At 36.5% G+C, this 13,071-nt stretch overlaps 1 protein-coding gene across 1 annotated transcript in view; it reads right to left on the bottom strand.

The window, feature by feature from the left end:
* Positions 1–13,071, bottom strand: part of SLCO6A1 (solute carrier organic anion transporter family member 6A1) — a 95,103-nt gene that overhangs the window by 64,810 nt on the left and 17,222 nt on the right. The window contains exons 4-6 of the mRNA XM_060146327.1: positions 12,616–12,712; positions 5,977–6,098; positions 5,008–5,120 (exon numbers count right to left, since the gene is read on the bottom strand). Coding sequence (XP_060002310.1) covers positions 5,008–5,120; positions 5,977–6,098; positions 12,616–12,712 — 332 coding nt within the window. The remainder of the gene's footprint in view (positions 1–5,007; positions 5,121–5,976; positions 6,099–12,615; positions 12,713–13,071) is intronic.

Consider the following 13,071-nt stretch of genomic DNA (forward strand, 5'->3'; position numbering starts at 1 on the left):
GCTATTTCAAGATTTCATCAGTTTAAGATCTTACCCAATTTCAAAGATGTTAAAATGTCAAGGGGAAAAAGTGTATCTCAGAATCAAAGAAGTACTTGTATCAATATAAGGTCTCAACAGCAGTAAATGTTATGTACTGTCTCTACTGAGTGGTCCCACTAGTAGGTAGGCCTGCTAACAGATCAGAACCTATGGATAAGGGGAGACCTGATTCACCATTAGCCTTGTTAACTCTTGAATATATATGTGGGACACAAAGAGAAGGCTATAGCTGGCTCTCTCTTAAGGCTTTTCACCAAAGAAAATAGGATGCTACTCTCTGGTGGTCAGTCTCTAGTGTGCAACCTGACTTTTGGGCTTAGGTGAAAATAACAGACCCTAACAAGGAAAATCTCTCTGCCTATTAGATCTACCACAGAGAAGCATAAACTCACAGTTAGTTGTACCTTCTACTCATTACCAGAAAGTCATAGAATCTCTAGCCCTTACCTGAGGAGAGATTATAACCATTACCCACTGCACAAATCCGCTCTTGCTTACTTGAATTCCTTTATAATCTTCATTGCTTGACTGACTCACAAGTAAACACCAACCCACCAGAGAACACTGGCTAACCCTTTATCATCAGGGAAGACATGCTTTACTTAAATTTTACCAACATGGCTTAAAAGATGCTCTACTAAGAAACTCATCTTTGGCAGGTGCTAAACTATGAAAGAAAGCAAACACTGCAAATTTTTAAAATCTTGTAGGCCCGTTATCTCTCTGTTTTCTTTCTGAAACTCAAGCCTGCTATAACGTTACAGGCAAGAGCCTAGATGTATGGGCTTTTCTATTGAATCTTAACATTACATGTCTATAAGGTACCTGGATTTTAGAACATTTGCTTCCCCATATTTTAGGCTTTTTATTTTTCTTTCTTTGTAATGGCTCCAGAAGCTCAGATCATGTTGCTTCCTAGAACATCTACTTTTTTCTTCCTACATAAATTATTATCAGTAGCCCTGAACTTTATGAAGGCCAAGTGATTCTTTAATTGGCTCCTGAAATTGAGTCCTCATATGCTACAACTGAATAAAAAATTCAACTTTTTATGGCACATACGGAAAACTTCCTGAAACAACACTCAAATTGTACTGATTTTTCAATTCTTAATCCACTCTAATCCATTTTTTACACAAAGTTTAAAAGTTCCTAAAACAAAATTTATATTATGTTCATATTATTCCCCTACTTAAAATAAACTAGTGACTTCCTACTGCATTAAAAATAAAATCTAAATTTTTTACCCTGTCCCACAAAGACATGAGTCTGAATGTCTCTCCAACCTATCATTCTATCACTCTCCCCACCAAGTAACTATGCTCCAACACAGAGGTCTTCTCTAAACTGAACATACCCAAATCTTTGCTTCCTCAAGGTCTTTCCACATGTGTACCTTGTGCTTGGAATTTTCTTAACGACCATTCTTCACATGGTTAACTCCTTCTCATACTTTAGGTTCCTCCATTTAAATGCTCCCTGTTCAGTGAAGCCTTCTTTACCCCTCATCTAAAACAGGTTTCACACAATTTTCTCTACTCAGTTGTTAATCAGTTGTTTTTAATCTGTGGGGGTTTTTTTCTTTGTTTGTTTGTTTTAAATCTGAGACCCGGGCTTCCCTGGTGGCGCAGTGGTTGAGAGTCCGCCTGCCGATGCAGGGGACACGGGTTCGTGCCCCGGTCCGGGAGGATCCCACATGCCACGGAGCGGCTGGGCCCGTGAGCCTGCGCATCCGGGAGAGCCCACAGCAGTGAGAGGCCCACGTACCACAAAAAACAAAATCTGAGACCCGTAAGTTCCATAAAGACATGGGTATTAGTTACTAGTTTATCTTTAATACTGTTGGGCTGCACCCCACAAGCCTATAAGGCCAGTGCCTGCCCAGCTTTAAGACTGAAGAAAGAGCCTGGAGTCAGTGACAGAGACATCAATGGTTTAATGGATGGGGGAGCTTACATGTCTGAGGCAAGGTCCTGGAGCGACATCTCATCGTGTGCAGCAGACCAGCAGACAAGACATGGCAGCAGGCTTTACTGGGGGTGCGGGGGTGGGGAGGAGGGGCGGGGACTGCCAGTTATAGGGGGAGTCAGGTTGGCTCACCAGGTTACCATGGAAACTAGCAGAGCAGCACACCCCTCACCGCCCCTTTGATAAGAATAATCACTAACTGGGCCTGGGGCAAGTGTGTAGAAAGGTCAGTCAGGTGAGTAGGGTTTAGGTGAAGCAGGCACTGGTGGAGCAGAGGAATGCACAGAGAGCCAGAGAACAGCCACCTTGAGTGGCCTGACCATACAAATACCAAACACAGTGACACTACACAATTAAAAAGAGATGAATAAGAAAAACTAAAATAACAATCCGTTATATTGTACTACTATGCTCCAGGCACTGTTCTAAACACCTTACATCTATTAATACGTTTAATTCTAAGTATGTATATAAGATATGCACTACTATTACCATTATTTTATAGAAGAGAAACTAAGGCACATAAACGTCCCCAAAACTATTTAAGAATCATTTTAAATGGTGGGCTTCAAGAACGGTTAACTTGTAATCATTTAAAAATTAAATGGGTATGGTTCTATCAGGTTGTAACAAAAAAAATAGTTTAACTTTTTAAAAGAGTAACAAGTTATTCCATTTAAATTACACACCAATTTGTACTTGATAAATGAAAATGAGAATTTCTCAAATTATTGTTTATATAAAGTCCAGGTGGGCTCAAAGCAAGGAAACTTCATTTTGACTACTGTTTTGCTCTTGGCCACTTTGTGGCAGTGTGTTAGGAATATCACAAGGTGCTTTTCGGTTTTTGTAACCTTCCTTCTTCCTAGAACAGGCACCTATCAGAAACTAAGTTTACAAGCCAACGACATGTGCAGAACCTGCTCTGTAACTGTGCTTTCAGAATTAGGGTAAGTAGAAAAATCTTTGATAAATCAGTGATTTTCAAAGTGTAATCCTAATTTCCAGAGTTTTGAAATGGTTGTTGACAATTTTGCCAGTTTCAATTACTGCTTTTTGGAGCTTAAGAATTTCTAAGCTCCTCACTCTGACATTCTGGAAGTCCTTTCTAATAAACTTTTAAAAAGATTAAGATATCTTCTAGTTACCCACCCAGACAGGTGTTAGAAGTCTAAGACTGTTAACTGGACATTATATTATTTTGTATCCTAACACTAGCAATCAAAGCACTCTATTTCCAAGAAAGAAATATTGGAATTGGCTTGTTTTTGTTTCTTGCCTGGCAATAATTAAAAAAAAAAAATCATGTTTAAATTTTCTGAAAAGTATATTTTAACAACTGTATTTTAATTTTTAACAATGTGAAAAAGTTATACCCAACTTATTTCAGTACTGTTAAAATATACACATGAAATATTTTGTAAAAATTAAAATTAAATAAAAATCTGAATGAAATATAATCCATTACTGGGAAGAGTTCATGATTTGATAAAAAATAAACACTTTTGTGTTTGAATGAAAACAAGTAAACAAAATTTCTGATTTTATACAACAAATCTATTCATTTTAAGAAGAATTAAACTATTATAATAAAAAGTACTATCTGTACACATCCAATATATACATTTATATATGATATTTTGAACAAACATCTATAAAAGCATTAAGGAGAGAGAAACTCATTTTGCCTAGGAATGTAAGGTAAGATTTGACAAAGAGCTTTTCTCAAATGGAGAAGAGAGAGAACATTTGAAGTAGAGAGATTTACATCTACAAAGGTAGAGAATTATAAAAGTACCCAATATATCCAGGAAAGAGCAAGTGGGGGAGATAGGGATAAATTTCTGAGATGAGGTAGGAAAATTCAGTTGATGGTATTGTGAAGGGTCTTCAAAGTCCCAGTGAAAGAGTGTGAAATTCACCTGCCAAGTACTGTGGAAAATGATAAAACCTACATGTGAGAAACACAGTTCTTCAGACAACATAAAGGATGAAGTTATGAATAGGAAAAGAAAAACCAAATTGAATAAAGAATCACTAGAAGTTGCTTTTTTTTAACCCCACTATGTCTGTACTGTAGGCTGTGTTTCTCACCCAGAAAACGAAGAGTTCTTCTCCATTTGATACTGAGATGAGATTATTTTCTATAAAATAAGATGTTCATTAGTTTTGCTGCTTTGACTGGTGGGTCCATAGAAGCAAAACTCAGTCATAACCTGTGAGAAGGGCTGACAGGACCTTTATCTGGGTAAGGTCCTTCCTATAGGTCATTCTGAAATAAAGATAAACATTTCTAAATGAAAAAAAAAGATGTTTGTGAGAAGATTTGTTAACTTCTAAAGATCTTTTCTAAGTTATTTAAATATAGTAAAAAAAGAACGTTAATACCTCTGTCGTTTTTTTAAAATTTATTTATTTAATTTATTTATTTTTGGCTGTGTTGGGTCTTCATTGCAGTGCGCAGGCTTCTCATTGCAGTGGCTTCTCTTGTTGCAGAGCACAGGCTCTAAGCTCAAGGGCTTCAGTAGTTGTGGCTCGCGGGCTCTAAAGTGCAGGCTCAGTAGTTGTGGTGCATGGGCTTAGTTGCCCCACGGCATGTAGGATCTTCCCAGACCAGGGATCGAACCCATGTCCTCTGCATTGGCAGGGGGATTCTTAACCACTGCACCACCAGGGAAGCCCCCTTTGTCATCTTATTAAATGGCTTATTTATTTATGCAGGGAGAAAATAAACTCAATATAATATAAAAGTCAAATTAAAAGCAATAGAAGAAAGAAAAATACTTGGTACCAGTCTTTGACACTAATCAAGTTCTTGGTGATGCCACTTAGGTGAAATGGGTTCTATTTTCCATTACCTATAAAATGAGTAGGTTAAGACTTCAAAAGTTCCACTCAGATTTAAGCTGAATACTTTATAGTTATTTTCTTAAATCCACTACAAAAGAATTGTACATGTCAAGTTAATTTGCTTGTTTATGTAAAATTTTACTTTACCCCAAAAGTAGCAAATAAATCCTTGATACTAGCTCCAAACTCCTGATCTTTTGTTTGATCTCTGTCCAACAAATGAGGCTGTTTACGTTCTTCGGCTTTTATCCTCACTGTGCCTATATGTTAACAAGTAAAAGAATCTTATGACATGTTCAAATAACTAAAACACATATTATAAACATACATACACATCCCAATACACCCAGTTTGTCTTGAAATGGCAAGTGAGCTGTTTTTGAACATGCTAAAGTCAATCTAACTAAAAGGCACATTCTTCTAAAACAGTGCTGTACTAAAGAAAATTCTATGATAAGGAAAATTTCCCATATCTGTACTCTTCTGTACTCTCCAGTACTGTAGCCATTAGCTGTACTGTGGTTGTTAAATACTTGAAATGTAGCTCCTACTACTGAGTAAATGGATTTTTAATTTAATTTAAAACTTAAATAGCCACATATGGTGACTACAGTATTTGACAGCATAGACCTAAAATATAAAAGCACAAACTTTGATATTACTAAAAATATTTTGTGCCAATGAAATGTACTACCATTAGGAGAGTATTCGATTTCTCTAACGTTACATGTATATTTTAGTGTTTCCAGAAGAATTTTAATAGTTATTACTCTATCTTACAACAATTCTATGGGGTAATACATGCCTTAAATCATGATAGGTAAATAGGTTTAAATATGCTTCTTTCTTTAAGAAAACTTCTGAATTTTAGATATAAAGCATTTTTAAAGAGGAATGACAAGAAGCAAGAACATGTACTAATGAAAGCCTGGTACATAAATAATACTTGGCTACATGCGGCTTTATTTGTTCAAATAATACTAGCACATGTCACTGTATGTCCATGACAGAACGAAATGTACACAGAAAGAAATGCAGTTCAGCCATATTCTGAGAATTGGTAGGGATGAAGAATATACTGTCCTTTAATTTAATGAATTATATTTTTATAGTCACCTCGAATACCATGTGGAAAGCATGAAAATGGTATTAATGTAGACCATGCAATAACTGCAATAATAACAAAATGAATCCACCAACTCTGCTGCCAGCGTTCATTATCATCACTGTCTTCAACACTTTAATAGAGAAAATGAAAATTTTCAACTTTGTATATTTTAATACAAACAAAGCCATGATTAAACAGAGCAAGAAAGAGCATTTTCTGTTAATTTGTTATTGTTTTGCTGAAATTGAGTGGTTGTGAGTTCTCCAATTATGTGGTTCTCTTTTGTCCTGCAGGATACTAAATTTTTTCCTGCAGGATACTAAATTTTTTCCTTTCCCCACTTTTCCCCTGTCCATACACGTGGCGAAGAGTAATTCTCTGTTCCTTTTAAACTTGTTTCTCCAACAGAAGCTATGCATTTAGAAGACATCACTCTAAATCTCATCTCTTTTTTGAAATCATTCCTGCCCCTTTAAATCATGTGCCCAATTCTTTAGAATAAGCCTGGCCCTTTAAGTTGCACAACTAACACTGTATCTGGGTACGTGACCCTTTAAATCACATATACTTGGTAATCTTTTTCTTATAGTCCCTTCTCTGAACTCTCATATTGAGTGTGTATTACCCTTCTAGTGATCATACCTAATCATGCTTTGATAGAACTTTGTCTTCTTTCTTCCTTGTGGTTTTTCTTGGTTGGCCTTTGCAAACTACAAAGCCTTGCAGTGGGCAGGGTGAGATGGAAATGTAAAGGATCCTCTGCTGGGATTTGTTGAGTTTTCCCTTTTTACTCACAGTTCTTTTGCAGTTTCAACATCATTTGTCTCCAGTAATGCTCAGGCCATAATTTTGTGGGGGATTTTCTCAGCTGTGACATTATTTTGTATCAATGTAATGCTATTAGGAAGTGGGGCCTTTAGGAGGTGATTAGGTCATGAGGGTAGAGTCTGCATGAATGTGATTAATGACCCCAGATAGACTTCTTGCCCCTTCATCCATGTAAGGACACAGGGAGAAGCAAGGACACCAGGAAGCAAGATCTCACCAGACACTGAATTTGCCAGCACCTTGATCTTGGACTTCCCAGCATACAGAACTGCAAGAAGTAAATTTCTGTTTTTGTAAGCCCAGTGTATAATATTTCTGTTACAGCTGCCCAAATGGACTAAGACAGTACAGAAGAAAAATTCCTGCCTAGAATAAGTATCTTTCCCTATAAAGACAAATCTCTATGTTAAAAGAGGGCCAACCTAAGAACAAAGTAATCAACCTGATGACAGCTTGTCTCCCAATGAACGTGTCGTATCGGGAGCTCAGGGTTGACCTCTACTACTGATGAATTGGATACTCAGTAGTAGGAATACTCATATCCTAGTAAATATTCTTGTTGAGAGATTGTCCTTAGAGTGAAGAAGTCCATGTTACTGCACTCATGCAAACTCACCATTACTGTCACCATGGCCACTTTTCACATGAGCTTATTGAGGAAGAATTAGGGTGGTTAGAAAAAAAAGAGAGAGGCTGGCTAACATTAACAGGATGGGATATCTTGTCCAGCTGATTAAAGAGCCTCTTCCAAAGTACATACCCTTTTCATGTGCCAGTTCTAAAAGTTTCATCCACATATCCTCCTGGTTACCTTTTTTTTTTAATCTTTTTCTAAGTCCTTGGCTACCCAACCATAAATTAGTATAAACTTATACCTCAGGCCATCCCTCCTTCTATGCTAAGTGGACAACCAGCCTGAAGTTCTACTCACTAGAATGATCTCCTGATTTCAAGGCCACTGTTGAGTGGAGTTGTAATATAGTGGCCATCCCCTTTCTCATCTCAATGAGAGAACTTAATATTCACACAATTAAATGTTTCCTTTTCCCTGGGAATATTTTCTAGTATTGTTAAAAGAAGCCGTATGACCCAGAACTCTTAAAATAACTTCTGTCCCTCCAGTGATTAAATGATACAACTATTTAATTTCCTAGTCTTGCCCTCCCTGAACTTAATCCCATCCTACAACCTATGATCATTTTAGTAACTATCTTCAATGTACTCCCAGCAAGGAGGTTATCTGTGCATACAAATATGCAACCTAGTTCTGGAATCCTAAAGCTACTTCTGATACTATTTTTAGTATCAGTCAGGATACTGATAGGAAACAGATGGTGTACTCATCTGAGATAATTTGAAGAGAGAGGGACAAGAAGACTATTTCCAGTGATGTGGGCAGAGTTTAGGGAAATGAACAGGGTACAGCACAAAATTATGGGGTCAGCAGTACAGTAGCAAACTGTTATGACAAGCCTTAATGTCAAGTGGAACACTGCTTAATAAATGGAAAAGGAAGCCTCAAAGGAGGCGTCATCTTTAGAATAGGAATACAGCCAATCTGGATACAACTCCTGCAGAAACTGGAAGGATAATACCCTAGCCTTAATTTGCTCCTGCCCTCTCATTTGCCAGTGCCTCTCATTGGCCAAATCCAACTGAAATCCAGAGTTCAAGGGATTATGTTGAGGCTCTCAATATAGCCTCCTGGGGAAGAAAAGAGACTAGAGAAGGTTTTAGAAAGGTGGAAGTGAATTTAGAGAGTCAAAAAAAATACATCCAACACATATTCTCTGATACTTTATCTGCCCACCTACCCTGCCCCTTCCAGCTACCAAAACTTCACTATGGCTAGGTAAGAACTCAGATGAGCTGGCAGGGGAGCTAGGAGGAGAGCTTCCACATACTATCTGTAGCAATAAATAACTATGGAAATAGTTGGCAAATCGGCAATAAATAAGAGGAGCTAGTTGGCTTCTGTACCTCAGTTTTAATTAGTTCTATGTTTATATAAAACCAGAGTTTCAGAAATGGAGGGCAGACCTTTCTGTTTTCTTGTAGTGGTAGATTTTTATCTCCTTCATTAACTCCGTCATCTTAATGAGAGAAATAAAAAAGGCAATAAGTCACTTATAGTACCACTTCCCAATACATAATTAAATATAACTTTAAAAATACATATTTAGGGACTTCCCTGGTAGCACAGTGATTAAGAATCCACCCGCCAATGCAGGGGATACAGGTTCAAGCCCTGGTCCGGGAACATCCCACATGCCTTGGTGCAACTAAGCCCGTGCGCCACAACTACTGACCCTGCGCTCTAGAGCTCGTGAGCCACAACAACCTAGAGCCTGTGCTCCGCAACAAGAGAAGCCAGCGCAATGAGAAGCTTGCGCACCACAACAAAGAGTAGCCCCCGCTTGCTGCAACTAGAGAAAGCCTGCGTGCAGCAACGAAGACCCAATGCAGCCAAAAATAAATTATTAATTAATTTTTTAAAATACATATTTATATAACAAAAAGAAGGAAATAGTAAAGACTAGAGAAGAAATAAATGAAACATAGAATGGGAAAATCAATTAAATTAAGAGTTGTTTTTTAAAAATCAACAAAATTGACAAACCTTTAGACCAAGAAAAAGACTCAAATAACAAAAATCAGAAATGAAAGAGAAGATATTACAACTGATGTTACAGAAATAAGAAAGGATCATAAGAAAATACTATGAACAATTTTATGCCAACAAGTTGGATAACCTAGAATAAATGGAAAAATTTCTAGAGACATATAACCTATGAAGACTGAATCATGAAAAAATAAAATATCTAAACAGACACAGAACCAATAAGGAGAGCAAATCAGTAATCAAAAACCTCCCAACAGGGCTTCCCTGGTGGCGCAGTGGTTGAGAGTCCGCCTGCCGATGCAGGGAACACGAGTTCGTGCCCTGGTCTGGGAAGATCCCATATGCCACAGAGCGGCTGGGCCCGTGAGCCATGGCCGCTGAGCCTGCGCGTCCGGAGCCTGTGCTCCGCAATGGGAGAGGCCACAACAGTGAGAGGCCCGCGTACCGCAAAAAACAAACAAAAAAAACAACCTCCCAACAAAGAAAATCCCAGGACCAAATGGCTTCACTGGAGAGTACCACCAAACACTTAAAGAAGAATTAATACCAATCCTTCTCAAACTTTCCCAAAAAAATTAAGAGGTAAGAATACTTCCAAACTCATTCCATGAGGTCAGCATTACCCTGAAAACAAAATCAGACAAAGATACTACAAGGAAACTACACACTAATATCCCTGATGAATAATGATGCAAAATTCATCAACAAAATACTAGCAAACCAAATTCAACAACATATTAAGAGAATCACACATCACAACCAAGTGAGATTTATTCTGGAATACAAGAATGGTTCAACATATGAAAATCAGTTAATGTGATTTACCCCATTAACAGAATGAAGGACAAAAGCACATGATCATCTCGATGCAGAAAAAGCATTCAACAAAATTTAGCACGCTTTCATTGTAAAAACTCTCAACAAACTGATAATAGAAGGAAATTACCCAACATAATAACAGCCATATATGAAAAGCCCACTGCTAACACTGCACTCAATGGTGAAAAACTGAAAGCTCTCCCTCTAATATCTGGAACAAGGCAAAGACACCTACCTATTTTTAACACTTCTATTCAACATAGTACTGGATATTCTAGCCAGAACAATCAGGCAAGAGAAAGAAATAAAAGGCATCCATATTGGAAAGGAAGAGGTAAAATTACCTCTGTTTGCAGATGACATGATCTTCTATTTAGAAAATGCTAAAGACTCCAAACAAAAAAACTGTTAGAACTAATAAATGAATTCAGCAAAGTTGCAGGATACAAAGTCAACACAAAAATCAAGTGTGTTTCTATACACTAACAATGAGCAGCATGCAAGGCAAAGACTTGTACACTGAAAACTTCAAAACATTGCTGAAGGAATTAAAGAAGATACAAATAAATGGAAAGACATACATGCTCATGGATTTGAAGACTCAATATTGTTAAAATGCCCTTAATACCCAAAGTGGTCTACAGATTCAATGCAATCCCTATCAAAACCTCAACAGAATTTTTTGCAGAAATAGAAAAAAAAATCCTAAAATTTCATATGGAATTTCAAAAGATCCCAAATAGTCAAAACAATCCCAAGAAAGAAAAATAAAGACAAAGGCTTCACACTTCCTGGTTTCAAAATATATTACAAAGCTATAGTGATCAGAACAGTATGGTACTGATATAAAGACAGATATATAGAACAGTGGAAGAGAATAAAGATCCCAGAAATATATTCTCATAAATATGGACAAATAATCTTTTACAAGGATGAAAAGAATACACAACAGGGAAAGGATAATCTTTTCAATAAATGGTGCTGGAAAAACTGGATATTCATGTGCAAAAGAATGAAGTTGGGCCCTTTCCTTATAATATATACAAAAATAACTCAAAATGGATTAAAGATCTAAACATAAAACCTGCAACAATAAAGCTCCCAGAAAACAACATACAAAGAAAGCTCCATGACATTGGATTTGGCAATTATTTTTTGATATGACACCAAAAGCACAGGCAACAAAAAAAATTAGAGAAATGGGACTACGTCAAACTTAAAAACTGCACAGCAAAGGAAACAATCAACAGAGTGAACAGAAAAACTATAGAATGGGAGAAAATATTGGCAAACCATGTATCTGGAGTAGGGCTAATATCCAGAATATAGAAAGAACTGCCTCAACTCAACAAAAACAAAAATCTGATTTTAAAAATATGCAATGGACTTGAATAGATATTTCTTCAAAGAAGATATATGAATGGCCCACAAGTATGTGATAGGATGCTCAACATCACTAATCATCAGGGAAATGAAAATCAAAACCACAATGAGATATCACCTCATACATACCTATTAGGATGGCTGTTAAAAAAAAAACAATATGGAAGTTCCTCAAAAAAATTAAAAACAGAAATACCATACCATCTAACAATTCTGGGTATATATCCCAAAAATATTGAAAATAGAGTCTCAAAGAGATATTTGCACACCTATGTTAATTGTAGCATTATTCACAATAGCCAAGAGGAGGTTGAAGTAACCTAAAGGTCAACTGACAGATGAATAAAGAAAATGTGGTTTATACATACAATGAAATATTACTTAGCCTTAAAACAGAAGGAAATACTGTTATATGTTACAACATGGATGAGCGTTGAAGACATTATGCTAAGTGAAATAAGCCAGTCATAAAAAGACAATTACTTCATGATTCCACTTATATGAGGTGTCTAAAATAGTCAAACTCTTAGAAACAAAAAGTAGAAGAATCACTGCCAGGGCTTGGGGGTAAGGGGGAAATGGCAAGTTGTTGTATAATGGATATAGAGTTTCAGTTTTGCAAGACGAAAAAATTCTAGAGATACATTACACAACAATATGCATATAGTTAACATTACTATATTATACACTTAAAAATGGTTAGGATGGTAAATTTTACACTATGTGTTTTATACCTCAATTAAAAAAAAAACTATATGTGGAAATAGTAGTATGGTTGTCATTGTAAGTTGTTTTTTGAATTATATTTCAAACAGCAAAGATAAAATGTGTATTTTAGATATATTTATATGTATACATGTGTGCATATCAGTCACATTTACATATTTTTAAAATAGTAATTACAAATTATATATTTATAAGCTACAGTATCTATCCAATAAATATTTTATACAATGTAAAACAGAAAAAAAAGAGAAAAAAAAACCCAGCCTACCTTGTCTCAAAAGTACTGTTCACAGAGGCCTTAATTAAGGGTGCTCCTATTGCATATCCCAAAGCATATCCGAGTATTCCTGCAGCTTCCACAAGGCCTATAAAATGGATACTGAACATCAAACTACATAACCCAACTTTGTTGTAAAATGATAAAAATGATCTCACTGCAATGAATTATTTCTGAAAGCTTCATGGAATATTCTATTAGTCTCCAAAGAAACAGAACCAATAGGATATTGAGAGAGAAACAGAGAGACAGAAACAGAGAGAGACAGAGAGTCAGAGAGCGAGGCAGAGACTTTAAGGAAGTGGTTCATGAAATTGTAGGGCTGGCAAATCCAAATTTGTAGGGCAGGCTGGCAGGCTGGAAATCCAGGTAAGAGCTAATGTTATAGTCTTGAGTCCATAATTAAGTCTTAAATCTACAGGGCACGCCAGCAGCATGGGAAAACTC

The sequence above is a fragment of the Lagenorhynchus albirostris genome, chromosome 3 (assembly GCF_949774975.1).
Source record: "Lagenorhynchus albirostris chromosome 3, mLagAlb1.1, whole genome shotgun sequence".
NCBI lineage: Eukaryota > Metazoa > Chordata > Mammalia > Artiodactyla > Delphinidae > Lagenorhynchus > Lagenorhynchus albirostris.